This window comes from Canis aureus, chromosome 10 (assembly GCF_053574225.1).
Source record: "Canis aureus isolate CA01 chromosome 10, VMU_Caureus_v.1.0, whole genome shotgun sequence".
Taxonomy (NCBI): Eukaryota; Metazoa; Chordata; class Mammalia; order Carnivora; family Canidae; genus Canis; species Canis aureus.
Window position 1 is genome coordinate 17,872,355 of NC_135620.1, and position 15,926 is coordinate 17,888,280.

The window sequence follows — 15,926 nt, forward strand, 5'->3', positions numbered from 1 at the left end:
ATGCTCAATCACTGAGCCACCCAGGTGCCCCTGAATCATTTATTTTCAAATACAAGTAGACTTCATTTTAATGCAGCAATTGTAGTTCTTAGAAGTTGTACATAAAATGAAATTCAGGAAAATTAAATCATTTAAAATACACAAGGGGTGCTTGTTATTAAAGGAATCCCACACAGCCACTTTTAGGAAACTGATAATTCCATGAATTATCTATTCCTTCTTCATATTCCCTTTCCTTGGTCTGTGAGTTTAAGTGTTTGCATCCCTTGGGGTTTCTGCTAAAGAAGACATAAATGAAGGGAAGCCATTCTTTGTCCATCCCTTGGGGGTGGAACGCAGAAGTGGTAGTAATTGAAGCAGCAATTCTGAAGTGAGCAGAGATAAGAAATGATGATTATTACCATATCTGATTAAAGTAACAAGATAATTTTGGCAGATAGAATGTAATTAACCACTTTGGAATGTGTCCAAGTGATGATGGCTTTCCCCTTGCCACCCTTTCTCCTCCGCCAGCCCATTCTTTGACCTTAAATTAAATCTTTCTGGGGTGTCTCCCCAGATGATATTTAATAGTTTAAAGTTCTGGTGATGATGTGTTTCCAGTGTATTTGAGAAGATTAAACACACAAGCAGGAGGTGAAGAGTTATGCCTCTATGGGGTGAAAATGATGTAGAATTGAGATCAGATTCCCTTTATACCACAGTTTGGCATTCATTGTCTCCTTTAGAAGCTTTAGATGTTCTAATGACATTGGAGAGATGGCATTGGACAAGAAGGTGTCTGGGGGCCCTGGTGTTAGTGCTGACTCTAGACTGGCCTCCAACACAGGGAGCTCAGTGTTGCTCATTCATGATGATAACAGAGTTGAACTAGACAGTCAAGAAGGTTCCTTCCTGGGGCACCTGGGTGGCTCAGTGGTTGAGCATCTGCTTTCAGCTTAGGTCATAATCCTGGGGTCCTGGAATGGAGTTCCACATCAGGTTCCCTGCGGGGAACCTGGTTCTCCCTCGGACTATGTCTTTGCCTCTCTCTCTCTCTCTCTCTCTCTCTCTCTCTGTCTCTCATGAATAAATAGATGAATTTTTTTTTTTAAAGTTTCTTTCCTGCTCTGGCTTTAGAGCAGCTGCTGATGAGCATGGTGGTATGGACTATTAGCAGAGGCACCAATTAAGTTCAAACAGCAGCCCAGAAACTGTGCTAAAGACCCAGAGAAGGCTTGCCGGTTCCCATGAAGGGAACTTCATGATGCAAGCACATAGCTTCTACAGAATGGCCCCTAGAAGAATGACAAGTTAATTGTTCAACCATAGATGGGTATTGAGCAAATAAGGTATAGTCAGTTACGGAGTATTTGGCAGTCATAATTTGAAGAATATTTACTATTATTAACATACTTATGATATATTCAAGTTTATTTTTTATTTTAAAGATTTTATTTATTTATTTAACAGAGAGAGAGAAAAAGAGAGAGAGCACATGAGCAGCAGAGGGAGAGGGAGAAGCAGGCTCCCAGCTGAGCAGGGAGCCCAATGAGGGTCTCAATCCTGGGACCCCAGGATCATAACCTGAACCAAAGGCAGAGGCTCAACCGACTGAGCCACCCAGGCACCTGATATATTCAAATTTAAAAGTAATTTTCAAAATTATTGTGCATAGTGTGATTATAATCATATAAAAGCCAAAAAATACTAAGCTAAAACGTAAAGCTAAAAACCCCTAGGGACTGTAAAAATGTCATCAAAATGCTTTTGGTGGTTCGGTAAGAATTAGAGAATTCTCTTCTTCAAACATTGTTTTCCAAATCTTGTAGTGTGATTAGAATACATTAAAAATAGGGAGCAAAAAAAGAGCAAGATTGTATGGAAAAGAAAAAGAATGTATAGAAACCAACAGAAAGGGAATTTGGTGTGAAAAGGCTTAGAGCCCTTGTCCCATAGACTTAACCAGAGCCTATTTCCATCAACATGCAAAGTAATTTGTTTTGGTCACTTCTGAACTGAATTTGAGCCTCTGAATAATTTTAATTAAAAGAGTCAAGGTGGAAGAGAAATACTCAAAGCAGAGTAAATTTTTTCCTCCTGTTTTCCCCCAAACTGTATGTATTTCTCAGCTCAGACCATATTGTGTTATTTATAATATTAAGTTCTGGCCCCTCTTGAGAGCTCTCTGGGGGCAGGAGTTACAGAGAAGATGTTCAATTGGAATGTTGAGATGTTGAATTGGAATCCTAAATGGTTTGATTACCCTTTTCTAGAGAAGAGCTTTTTTTCTATCCTAAAACCCAGAGAAGCATCCTGCAAATGTGTGCTGTTGGTGAATGGCAAGTGGCAAGAGAGCAAATTCATCTACTTCAGCATTTCTTCTCATTTAAGCATTCTTCCAGACTGCTAGAAATTGGTGAAAATATTTCTCATGTTTGCCTGTGGAATCTGTTCTCCCATCCACATCAAATGGGATATGTTTGGCCAGGATCCATTTGTTGATTATCATTTCTGCTCTCCAAGGCATATAAACCTTAACCATCATCATATGGCTTTTGCAGTTTTATGGGAATAATGCATTAAGTTTAGTTCCAACAAACCAACTTAGTTCAGTTAAATTAGTGCTGTAGAGTTTGGTAGAATATTTTTGTCACCCAATTGGCATTGATTTAGAGTGGTTTCTTCTTTACTCCTCTAGCACATGTGGACAATAGCTGTATTTTGCTCCTGGGTAATACAAGGCTGCACCTATATGCAGAGGACATTCATTTGCTTTGCTCTCCACTGAACATGGAGTAAAGAAATAACCTCAAAGTTTGGTTATTTACAAGCAGCTTGAATAGGCAGGAAAAAAAAATGGCGAGGAAGTCATAGAATTTACACTAACCTGAACCTCAGGACAGTGTTAGAGGTCAGAAGACATTAATAGCTTACTGTGATATTTTATTACAAGAACCTTTATATTTTTACAGAGGCCTCTTTTCCCCTCTAGGAGTTATATCACAGATGTAATATCAAATGTATCAAATGTATCAAAGAGCATACATTTGCATATTGTATGCTCATCTGAACCTGTTTTTGCAGGTAGCCTCAGGTGGCATATAGTAGAGAAGGAAATAGTCCCCTAAAATGTATGTTAGAAATTCAGAATGCCAAATAGGAAGCAATCTTCAAGACCATCTACAATCCTCTGGTTTTAAAATGTGATACTCGAAACCCAGGGAAGCAAGGTTATCTGCTGATGGCTGTCTTTTTTTCTCAATGTCAGATCAGGGTAACCCTATCTTGCGCTAGTCCAGTGATCTTTTCAGTAGGGCCTATTGCATCTTCCTAAGATTTGTAGAAGATCCCTAAATTTACCTAGAAATCAAGTTGCAATGACCCAAAGAATGAAATACACAAAAGTGTGAGCAGTAGGATTATTTTATGGATTTCCTATCGAAGCCCAACTGCATAATAGCTAATAGAGGCTACTTGGAGAAAGAAATCCCACTGTTGGGGAGCCCAGCACCACAAAACTTTTCAAATGAGAAGGTTCTACCCTATATGTAACCTGAATTCTTCATGCTGAAGTTTCAGCCTCATTCCTTCTGTAGCTTCTCTAGTCAATAGTTCCTAATAATGAAGTTGGTCTATTGATTTGCTGCAAGTGAGTCCATAATTGTGGCCCTTTTCATTTGCTGGTGTGAATTAAAGATTTTAGTGAAAATCTTTGAGACTGTTGAAGAGAAGAGGATTAACTTGTTTGGCCAAGAAGATTCTCCAGGTTTTCCTGTAGTCAAGAACCCTAAGCTCTTGAGCATGTAATGGGCTGCTTTAAAATGAAGAATTATGACATTGAACATTGAATGCTCTTTATGTTTTATGGATGCTTTCCACCTACATTCTCAGACCCTTAGGATTGCATGTTTTTACTTTCACAAGAAGCTGTTAGAGAAAATGTATTGGAAACCATGCTAAGAGCAGCAGGCTGTGGATATGTATATTTCAGGCTAATTGTTTCAGGGGTATGTTTAGAACCTGGTTTAGAGACTTTGTAATTTTTATTTAGAGGTTATATATATATATATATATTCTCCCAGTGCCTGAGAAGTAGGGCAGGCACACAGGAAACCAAATTAATTCAAGTTCCAACCTGAGAAATATGTTCTTTCTGATTTTCCAGAATCAGTACCAAAATGTACTCTTATCCATATTCACATTGTCTCTGTGCTTATTATTTGCATGCAGACTTAGATTGAAAACTTTTTGTGAAAGGTCTGGGTTAACCCTGGACATGTGGGATGAGGGGATGGAATTAAATACAGAAAAATATATGGTGGGATGCCTGGGCAGCTCAGTGGTTGAACCTATGTCTTTGGATCAGGTCATGAATCTGGGGTCGTGGAATTTTGTCCAGCCTTGGGCTCCCTGCAGGAGTCTCTGCCTCTCTCTCTCTCTGTGTCTCTGCCTCTCTCTCTCTCTGTCTCTGCCTCTCTCTATGTCTATGTCTCTGCCTCTCTCTCTCTCTGTGTCTCATGAATAAATAAATAAAATCTTTAAAAAAAAGAAAAGAAAAATATATGGTAATCATGTTTGTAAATTTGGGATTATCAGTTTATGGTGAATAGTAAAAAGAATTCTTTTATGAAATTTAGAGCATGAACTCTTATCTTTTAAATGTATTATTAATATTGGCCCTTTTGACATTCTAGGTCAAATAAAAACCTGCAAACACATAGAGATTCTCTATTAAAAGTCAACATGAAGTTACAAAAGGAGAGAATTTAGCCTGATTTTTTTATGTGAACAGTATATCATGAATGTGAGAATGCAAAATATTGATTCCTTATCCTTCTTCTTTTTCAGCTACTCAGTGACTGTGCAAGAGTCATACCCACATCCTTTCGATCAAATCTACTACACCAGCTGCACTGATATTCTGAACTGGTTTAAATGTACACGGCACAGGTAATTGAAGATCAGATATATTTATGAGTTTGGGTAGCTGTGAAGTACTTTAATGCAGAGACATTAAATATTTGAGAAGATGTATCCATTCATCTAGTGAATAGCTATCGAATGCTTGCTATTTCTCTTAGCCGTGTTCTGAACCATAGGAGATACAGAAAAGCAAAATGACTGTTTGTACCCTCGAGGAGTATACAGAGAAAATGCCTACTGGTTTCCATCATTTGGTTAGCAAGAATTTGTGCAGCTTTTGTATGGTGCTTAAATGGAGGAGACACTCTTGAGTATGGACATCACTAGGTATCAAGAGACTCATATTCCAGCATATGTTTCTACTTAAATACCTGACTCAATTTAGACTGAATTTTTTTGTTTTTTTAGACAGAGAGAGAGAGAGTGCACACATGTGCATGGGGGGTAGAGGGTGGGGATGACAGAGGGCAAGGAGAGACGTAGAGAGAGAATCTTAAGGAAGCTTCATGCCCTGTGCAGAGCCTGACTTGGAGCTCAATCCCATGACCCTGAGATCATGACCTGAGCTGAAATCAAGAGTTCAATGCTTAACCGACTGAGCCACCTGGGTGCTCCTAGGCTAACTTAAATTTGACCTCCACTGGGGAATCCCTGGGTGGCTCAGTGGTTTAGTGCCTGCCCTTGGCCCAGGGTGTGATCCTGGAGTCCTGGGATCAAGTCCCACATCAGGCTCCCTGCATGGAGCCTGCTTCTCCCTCTGTTCTCTGCCTCTCTCTCTCTGTGTGTGTGTGTGTGTGTGTGTGTCTCATGAATAAATAAATAAAATCTTTAAAAAATTTTTTTGACCTCAAATTAAGCCATGTATATTTTTCTACAAATGTGAAAACAGGAAAAGAAAAACATTCAAATATTAGTGTTAATAGGGAAGGGAACCATGATACCTTATTTTTATTTGTAAAAATACTGTAGTTTGAGTTATGAGTTTAATGTGATGCTTGTTGATTTATGCTGCACTAAATATTATACTCAAAGTTATTTCATCAGACAGGTTTTTCTTGTCCACTCTATCTAAGCAAGTACTCCCTTCCTATCACACTCTCTTCCGTTACTCAGGCCTTATTTTTCATCACACTATATAATCATTATCAGTCAATATAAGACATATTTATTCATTTAATGTGTATCTGTACTTAAATTCTATAGGTCTGTCTTCCCCAGTAGAATACCAGTTCCTTGAGGGCAGGGCTTCATATCATTTTTCTTACTGTGAGCTATTTCCCCAGTGCCTAGAACAGTGCCTGGAATATAATAAGTGCTCAGTAAACATGTGTTGTATAAATAAATTAGTGAATGAATGAAGCTTCAGTTAAATAAGTTATTTGTCTATAACCTATGTTATAGTGGGATGAGACTGCATTGTTATAGATTTTTCAAGGAATTCTCTGAATTCTTCTTATAAAACATATGTAAGTGAATGATAATTAGATAGTATCATATCTGAAATTAATTGATACTTTCCCCAGGTATCTCAAGATAAGTGAACTAGGAAAGTCATAAAACTTCTGATCCCTTCAAATTAAGTATAGGTTAGCTAAAATGGGCTATTTTAATATATTCTTAGCAAATTGATAAAAGTTAGCATATTATTGGTCAAGACCTATAATCCATGTTCTTTCTTAACTATTTTAGAGTACTTTGCTTTTCATACCTTTATTATTTACTAGCTCTTTTGTATCACAATATAAATGTTTTATTTCTAATAGAATTGCTGGTCAAAAGAAGTAACAATGTGATTTTTCCTTCCATGTAGAATCAGTTATCGGACTGCCTATCGACATGGGGAGAAAACTATGTATAGGCGCAAATCCCAGTGTTGTCCTGGATTTTATGAAAGCAGGGAAATGTGTGTCCGTAAGTAAACCTTTATCCCTTTGAACATTGCTTGTATTTACCAGTGCTGGTTTGCGTGTGTGAATGGCAGCTGAGATGGAAGCCCAGGAGATGGGGCAGCGTGGACCATTCTCTTTTACTCTTGGATGCTGCTTTCCTGGTCTGTGGAATGAGGGGAACATTGCTCTGTCCCTCTGACCTATCAAAAATGTCCAAATGAATGTCACTTGAGGAGGAAACAGATGTTATAGAAGGATGATTCAAGGCCGGATATAGCAGTGTTAATCACAGTTTTTGCAATAAATGTCTCTTTGGAAATTGGTCAAGGAGTCACTAGACTTAGGTCACAGAGACATGACTTTTCGTAGCAGCTGACTGGAGTCCCATGTCAGCTTCTGAGAGGCTCGTGTGTTCTTTTCTGGTGCAGAGAATGATGAGGCTTACAAAAAGTAGAGGAGCTTTCGCACTAAGAAATGACTCTAAGTCTGGGTCACAAAGTAGACCTTGTTTGTCATTTTTTGTCTCCCCTCCCCATCTCACCGATTCATCCTGAAATGTCTCAAGGGAAATTTGGTATTTTATGATAGACTTCAGAAAATCCTGGAATATCATGTGTGATGAAGTTTGCAATTGAAGTTTCTTACTCCTGTGTTTAGGAAGTAGAGAGATCATTAAAAGGGGTTGTATTCAGATATTTTGGCTCTATACACAGCTAGAGGGGCACCAATGCTTTCTGAGCTGAGACCCTGGTGTTGAGTAGTATCAAGAGAGACAAGATTCTGCTCTAAACTGAAGGCATTAGGAATGATTGGACATATCGTGGCTTAAATATCCGCCAGGCTGGGTGATAACACTGGGTGACCTCTGATAAGCCCTTTTTACCTCTCTGAGGCTCCTTTGAGCTCAAGTGGAGTGAGGACCTAAGTGAATATATGTGTCATCTTCCTTTCAGTGACTGAATTCTATTCTATTTTCTTTCTTTCTTTCTTTCTTTCTTTCTTTCTTTCTTTCTTTCTTTCTTTCTTTCTTTCTTCCTTCCTTCCTTCCTTCCTTCCTTCCTTCCTTCCTTCCTTCCTTCCTTCCTTCCTTCCTTTCTTTCTTTCTTCCTTCCTTCCTTCCTTCCTTCCTTCCTTCCTTCCTTCCTTCCTTTCTTTCTTTCTTTCTTTCTTCCTTCCTTCCTTCCTTCCTTCCTTCCTTCCTTCCTTCCTTCCTTTCTTCTTTCTTTCTTTCTTTCTTTCTTTCTTTCTTTCTTTCTTTCTTTCTTTCTTCCTTCCTTCCTTCCTTCCTTCCTTCCTTCCTTCCTTCCTTCCTTCCTTCCTTCCTTTCTTTCTTTCTTTCTTTCTTTCTTTCTTTCTTTCTTTCTTAGATTTATTTATTTGAGAGAGGGGGAGAGAGACAGACAGAACAGGAGCAGAGAGAGACAGAGGGAGAGATTCCTCAAGCAGCCTCCCTCCTGAGCATGGAACCCAATGCAGGGCTTGACTTGGGGCTACATTCCAGGAACCTGAGATCATGACTCGAGCCAAAATCAAGAGTCACCCACTTAACTGACAGAGCCACTCAGCACCCTGGATTCTATTCTTTATGACAGTAGGGGAAGTTCCTCAACTTTGATTTAGAAACAGGGCTATATGTGATAATAAATGTTCTTTGAAAAAATAATTAGGAACTGTAACATAAGAAAAGAAGAGAAGAGAAAAGAAAAAGAAAAATATATCATGAATATCTTTCCCATTCAGTAAATGTACTTTTGTGATATATTGCAAATGTCAGTATGTTATTGCATTATAGATATTTAACAGATTTGAACTGTTGAATATTTACATGATTTCCATGTTTTACCTATTATGAACTGCTCTAGAATATATCATTGTGATTAAATCTTTGTTCATACCCTTAATTGATATTCCTAGAAGTAAAATTGCTGGGTCAGAGGTAGACACATATTTTTTCAGATGTTTGGTGTGTTTCCAGTTTATGCTCCCCCCTGCAGTATATGAGAATGCTTTTTTGCTTGTACCCAGTGCCAACTTTCCCTTTGCTAATTTTTTTCTTAATATGCATGTCTTTGATTAATAAGGATGCCGAACAAGAAAAATTACATGTTTATAATCAAACATCTTGGAGAATAATCATGAACTGATGATCTCTGTGGCCCAGGCTGATGAGAATTTTCCAAGGAAAGCACTGAGTGCACACAGGAGAAGAGTGAGGGTGGACCTTGGATGTCTGGGCTGGCCACTTCCCAGAGAGGCTTCAGGGTGACATTATCTTGGTGCCCATTGCTAGGGCTCAAACTTACAAGAATGATCATCAGTACAATAAGGAAGTGGTTCTACCTCCGTACATTTCTATTGCCCATATGACAGAAATCATATATAAAGTCAGGATGCTATTTCATTAAGTGAGACAGCCTGCAGAAATGCTTGGGCTATATTTTGGTCATACCTTCTTTCCTGGGAGACCTGAACATGGGAAGCTAGACTTTACTGGCAAGCTGGTGTGAGGAGCATGGATCCAAGTGGGGTTAGTTGGTATTTAGTGCTTCACTGTCCCAGCCTTCCAGAACCCAACGCCTCTGTCATTTCATTCAGTACTGTGGCCCATCTCAGGATGCTGGGCAATTCCACGACCCCATCATGCCTGAATATTATGATGGTAAAAGTAACCTGGCCTTAATCTCACACTGGATAGGTGGCAAGACATCCTTCTGACTGCTTGGAGGGCTATCGCTAGCATTTGCCTCTAAAATTCTTCTAAGCATTCACGTCTGACCAACTGCCCCTGGAGACTGAAACATTTTTTTCTTTAGATATGTTAATATATTTAATCAGCTCACTGTCTGGTCTCAGAGGCCTGGATAGTCTCTTTACAGGTATTTTGCATCTCTCCACTCGGATGTCTTGATTTCATAGCTTTACCCCAGAGGACAGTCAAGCTCCCTTACTTCCTTGTTCTTGGAGATGCCTCCAAGCAATCTTTTCTACCCTCAACAGCTGGCACCAGTGAGGCACTCTTGTGGATAGAGAAGGAAGAGAGAACACATGATTCTTGGTTCTGCTTTTATAATCTTTTTTCAATTAGGTTTTGCTGCTAGACACATAGTATTGTCACCCTTGTTAACTGTTTCCAGTTACCAGAAGGAATTGAAACACACGAATTGGTTATAATTTTAGTTTAATTTTTGGTAGGGCATTTTCCTAGAAGGCAGAAATGGGTGATTTTATGCAAATACTTAACCTGTATTTGAACAAAAGATTCCTTCAGGAGCTGGAGTAGCTCTCTGGAGAGTAAAGCTCCATCCTCCCATTTCCACCTACCCTGCCTCATCCTGCCAATGATGATGCATTTCTTCTAGACTCAGACTGTGTAGAAACTGCTGGTCTGCAGAGCACACTTTGAGTGACCAGGTTCTATGTCCAGAAGACAGATTATGTCATCAGGCAGGAAGAACCAAAATAGAAAAAATAGGGAATGGCATTAGAGTCCGGGTGGGTGGGGGCGGGGGAAGAGAATGGTTGGAAAATTTTCCATAAGGAAAATATTATTAGGCCTGAAGATATCTATGATTTCTTGATGAAGTTTTCACCTCTTCCTAAAAATGATTAAACTTTTACGTTTATTTATCTTTCAGGGTTACTGTTCTTGCCTAATCTTTTGTTTAATTGCATTTGATTTAGAGAAATTAAAATATTAATGAAAAAATGCCCAGAGAAATGAAATGGATTTAGTATGCATGTGTCTGTTTGTACATTGGTATGTGTATATAGGTTTGTAGTGTGTGTGCATGTGTGTGTCTACATGATTTTTTTATTTAAATTTTCAAAAAATTTGAGTATAGTTGACATATGGTGTTGCATTAGTTTCAGGTGTGATTCACATAGTGATTCAACCTCTGTGCATGTTATGCTGTGCTCACCACAAATGTAGCTACCAGCTGCCACCACACAACACTGTTCCAGTACCACTGGCTACATCCCCTAAGCTGTGCCTTTTATTTCCATGACTGATTCATTCTATAACTGGAAGCCTGGCTCTCCCTCTTCTTTTTTTAAAAATTAAGATTGTATTTATTTATTCATGAGACACACAGAGAGAGGCAGAAACATAGGCAGAGGGAGAAGCAGGCTCCCTGCAAGGAGCCCAATGTGGGACTCGATCCCAGGACCCCAGGATCATGACCTGAGCCAAAAGCAGACACTCAACCACTGAGCCACCCAGGGGCCCTCTCCCTCTACCCTTCACTTGTTTGCCTGTCCTTCCACCCCACTTCCCTCTGGCAACCATCACTTTGTTCAGTGTATTTTATAGGTCTGATTTTGGGTTTTTTTGGTTCTTTACTCATTTGTTTTATTTTTTAGATAGCATGCAGGAGTGAAATCAGGTGGGGTTTGTCTTTCTCTGACTTATTTCTCTGAGCATAGTACTCTGTAGGTCTATCCATGTTGTCATAAATGGTAAAATCTCATCCTTTTCTTTGGCTGTATGATATTCCTTTGTGGGTATATGTTTTTACATAAACACATATTTTTTTATCCACTCTTTTTTTTTAAAGATTTCTTTCTTTTTATGGCTGAGTAATATTCCATTGTGTATATATACCACATTTCCCTTATCCATTTATCCACTGATGGATATTAAGTTGTTTCTCTCACTTGGCTTTTGTAAATAATGCTGCCATGTACTTAGAGGTGTAGATACTTTTATGATGTAGTGGTTTTGTTGCCTTTAGATAAATACCCAGAAGTGGAATTGGCTGTTCTGTTTTTAATTTTGTGAGGAACCTCCATGCTGTTCTTCAAAGTGGCTGTACCAACTTACATTTCCACCAACAGAATACAGGTTTCCCTTTTCTCCATATTCTCACCAACACTTGTTATTTCTTGTCTTTTTGAAAATAGTTGTTTTGACATGTCCATGGTATCTTTTTGTGGTTCTGATTTGTGTTTCTCCAATGATTGTGATGATGACCACATTTTTCATATACCTGCTGGCCATCTGTATGTCTTCTTTGGAAAAATATCCATCCCTTGCCCATTTTTTAATCAGATTTTTTTTCTATCAGATTGTATGGGTTTTTAAAAGTTTACTTGGGATATTAACCCTTATCAGATATATGATTTTCAAATCTTTTATTGGTAGGTCACTTTTCATTTTCTTGATGATTTCCCTTGTAGTACAGAAGCTTTTTAGTTTGCTAGAGTCCCACTTATGTATTTTAATTTTGTTGCCTTTGTTTTTGGCATCATATCCATAAACTTATCACTGAGGCTGATGTTAAGAAGTTTATTGCCTATGTTTTCTTCTAGGAGTTTTATGCTTTCAGGCCTTATGTTCAAGTCTTTAATCCATTTTGAGTTTGTTTTTGTGTATGGTGAGAGACAATTGTCTAGTTTCATTCTTTTACATGTGGCTGTCCAGTGTTCCCAACACCATTTATTGAAGAGACTGTTTTTTCCTCAATGTGTATATGTGATTCCTTTGTCATAAATTAATTGATCATGTATGTATGGGTTTATTTCTAAGTTCTCTATTCCATGGATCTCTATGTCTGTTTTTATGCCAATACTATACTGATTTGATTACTGTAGTTTGAAATCAGGAAGCATGATGCCTCCAGCTTTGTTCTTATTTCTCAAGATTGCTTTGGCTATTTAGGGTCTTTTGTGGTTTCACACAAATTTCGGGATTGTTTGTTCTATTACATGAAAAATGTTATTGGAATTTTGGTAGAGATTGTGTTGAATCTGTAGCTGGCTTTGGGTTCTATGGACTTTTTAACAATATTAATTTTTCTAATCCATAGCATGGAATATCTGATATATTGAAGTTATGAATATAAAAAGCTAGTGTTTCTTATACTAAATTCAGCTTATAGATGTTTCATTCATCAGTCTAACAAACTCTGATAAACACACTAAAGGGCTTCTAACTAATGTTTTACAAATTTAAACACCATAAAGTTTTTAAAATGGAATTTGTGCTTTTAAAATGAAATAAACACTATAGAGTTTATTGTCTCACACATTTCCATATTGAATTCAAAGTATTCATGAGGCTGAAAGATAGTTACCCTCTAAGAAAGCAGTTATGTCATCTCATGTTTTTCTAAATTGAAAAACAATTTTGGTGTGTCTTTTCATTTTGCTGAAGTTTTTAATTAACTAATTAATTAATTAGTCTTTCAATTGTAGTAAAAAATACATAACATTAAATTTACTATCTTCCTAATTTTTAAGTGTACTATTCAGTGGTATTAAATGTAATTACTTTGTTGCATAACAGATCCCTACAACTTTTTCATCTTTTCAAAGTGAAGCTCTGTATCTGTTAAATCTTAATTTCCCCTCTTCCCTTACTCTAGCCCTTAGCCATTACGTTTTAACTTCTTTCTGTTTCTGGGATTTTGTCTGCGGTAGAGACTTTATATGAGTAGAATCATATAGTCTTGGTCCTTTTATAACAGACTTATTTCACTTAGTATCATGTTCTTGACCTTTATTTGTGTTGTAGCCTTCACTAGAAATTCTTTTCTTAAGGCTACATCGTAGTCCTTTGTATTGTTTTCTGAAGTTTTTAAAATATCAGGCAACATGGTCCTTGATTACTACCTGGATGGAACATACAGAGTCCATTGTCTATTTTAGATGTTACATTCCATATCCCTGAAATTTAAAACCTATTATGTCCTTGTCCTGTCATTCGAGTTAGGCTAGAACCATCAACCCAGTTGGTGTCCCTATTTGATTGAATTTGACGTATCTTTTAGTCATTAAAATATACAAATGGTTTTTTTTTTTGCCTAACTTTACTGTGGTAATTGCTACAGTTATGATTTATTTTCATGTGATTCTTCTATTTTATGAAGCGCATCTCTTGTAAATATTAAAATGATATCTGATTGCATCTTGCAAATCTCATGGTTATGTTTGAATGTGAGATCATAATCTCTAAGGTCATCTTGTTCATGCTCTTCCACCTTGCCTTGATACTGGTCCTGTGTATAGTCTGAAGTTTACAAAAGTGACAGTTGTGTGGCTCTTCCTTCAGGATATTAATTTTTTTCTATAAGATCAGCAGTCTCCAGATACTTCCTATCTTCCATTTTCTCAAACACCCCACCCTTTTATTATATATATATATATATATATATATATATATATATATATATATATAAAATAGTTCCATGTAGTTCCCTATTTTAGAATTTTGATCTTGTTCCTAAAATGAAAAGATGCATAACACAAATTGGCCTAAATGTAGTATGTTCCAAGATTATATATTAGCATCTATTTCTCCCTTATTGTTTTGTCTCCCTCCCTGATCCTCTTCCCTTCCTTCCTATCTACCTACCCACCAATTCACCTATCCAATTATTAGATACTTAAATAGTTTAGTGGATGCACTAGCATCATTTTTTATCTCTCTCTGTACATGTGAGTGATTCATAAGATAAATTGGATGGGATCCTGGGACAAAGGGCATGCATGTTGTATTAGTAAGGATCAGGTTCAGCTATGAGTTAAAAGTTTGTTTCTTTCTCACACTGGAGCCTAGAGTTGGGTAACCCGTTAGGACACCCAGGCAATTTCCACCTTTCTGCTCTACCATCTCTAGGGCACAGCCTTCATTTTCATGTACCATTGAAGACTGATACATGAAGACTGATTTCCACATATCAGTCTCAGTCCCAAGCAATGGTTGGAAAGGTGGGAGAAAGAGGCAAATGGCAATGCCAGCTATCTTTTAAAGAAAGTTCTTTTAAATGGAAATGATTAGATTCCATTTCTACTTTGGCCAGAACTTCACTAACCTGCAAGAACATCTTAATTCTGAATGGTCAAGGACTTGGTAAAGATATATTTTTATGGGAAGGAAATGATGGATTTGAGGAGACAGAAGCCACCTGAGCCGCATTTTAAGACTTTTTGATACCGTTGCCGAATTCCTGTTCAGACAGGTCATAACACCTTGCCTGTCCACTAAAACTATGTGAGGGTCCCCACTTGTCCATATCTCTACCAACACTAGACATGACTATTGCTTTCAACCTATTGGGAGAAAATGGTACCTGCCTTAGTTTGCATTCCCTTCATTACTAGTGACAGTGTTCTCTTCAGCAGCCCAAGCTGAAATGTGAATGTGCTCTGTCCATGGAAAGGAGTTGATATCCAGACTCATGATCTCTATGGCACTGCATTCATGGAGTAAATGAGTGTTTGCTGCAGCTCTAAGGGCCTCATCATTATTTACAACGTTAGAATTCCAGGAAGCTGCATTTGGAGTACACAAAACTGGTTTCCAAACATGTACTTGAAACCAAGTTCTTAGCAAGTGATAATCTCTTATAGATTTGGTTTCATGGGACTAGGAAAAACTCACAGGAAAAGCAGCCGCAGAGTGGGAAGTTGCCACCTTTCCCTCCATGGGAAGGATTCGTTAATCCCAAGACAAAGCTGGCCATGTATTCTCACTCCCATGTCCTAGGTCTCACCTAGGCTGATGGCAGGGAATGCAGATGTAAGCTGGGCCACTTGTGGCAGCATTATAAATGGACCAAGGACATGGCCAGCGATCCCTTCCCCAGGCCATCCCATCCTTTTGCCCCAGATGCTCAATCTTCTGCTGGATGCTGCTGCAAAGGAAGGGGCCATTCTGAGAAATGTTTCCTTTGTGGTAGACTTCACTTTGTCTTCCTATTTTTGCTGAATGGGGAAGGTCAAATGCTAACTTTTACTTAAAGCTGTGATGGGGGGAATTGAAGGCAGTGTGGCTTGTGAGGAAGACCTAGGAAGAGGTTTGGGGACTGGGTCACCCATTCCTTTGCCTTGTAAGCCAGCCCTGATGGTGGAAGATCAGTTCCCATGAATATGCCCTGCCTGTCTTTGGCATTCATTAAGAGAACTCTGGAACTGTAAACAAGAAGCCTTCACTCCCACACACTGAACAGTATATGATTTCCTGTTCTTACTAGAGATGAGTGTGACAATTGATTACCATAGCAGTGAATGAATATTCGCAGCTGATTTTTAACTTGGCCAATTTTATGAAAAACAGAATTGGCTATAGGGAAATAAGGAGCTAGAACAGTGGTTGCTGTTTATATAAAAAAAATAATTGTTGTAAATGTA

General features: G+C 38.1%; 1 protein-coding gene across 9 annotated transcripts in view; it reads left to right on the plus strand.

Annotated features, from left to right (window-relative positions):
• The window catches only part of MEGF10 (multiple EGF like domains 10), a 320,303-nt gene that overhangs the window by 191,430 nt on the left and 112,947 nt on the right, over positions 1-15,926 (plus strand). For all 9 annotated transcript variants that reach the window (XM_077911490.1, XM_077911492.1, XM_077911491.1 and 6 more), the window contains 2 exons: positions 4,831-4,932; positions 6,716-6,816. In XM_077911490.1, coding sequence (XP_077767616.1) covers positions 4,831-4,932; positions 6,716-6,816 — 203 coding nt within the window. The remainder of the gene's footprint in view (positions 1-4,830; positions 4,933-6,715; positions 6,817-15,926) is intronic.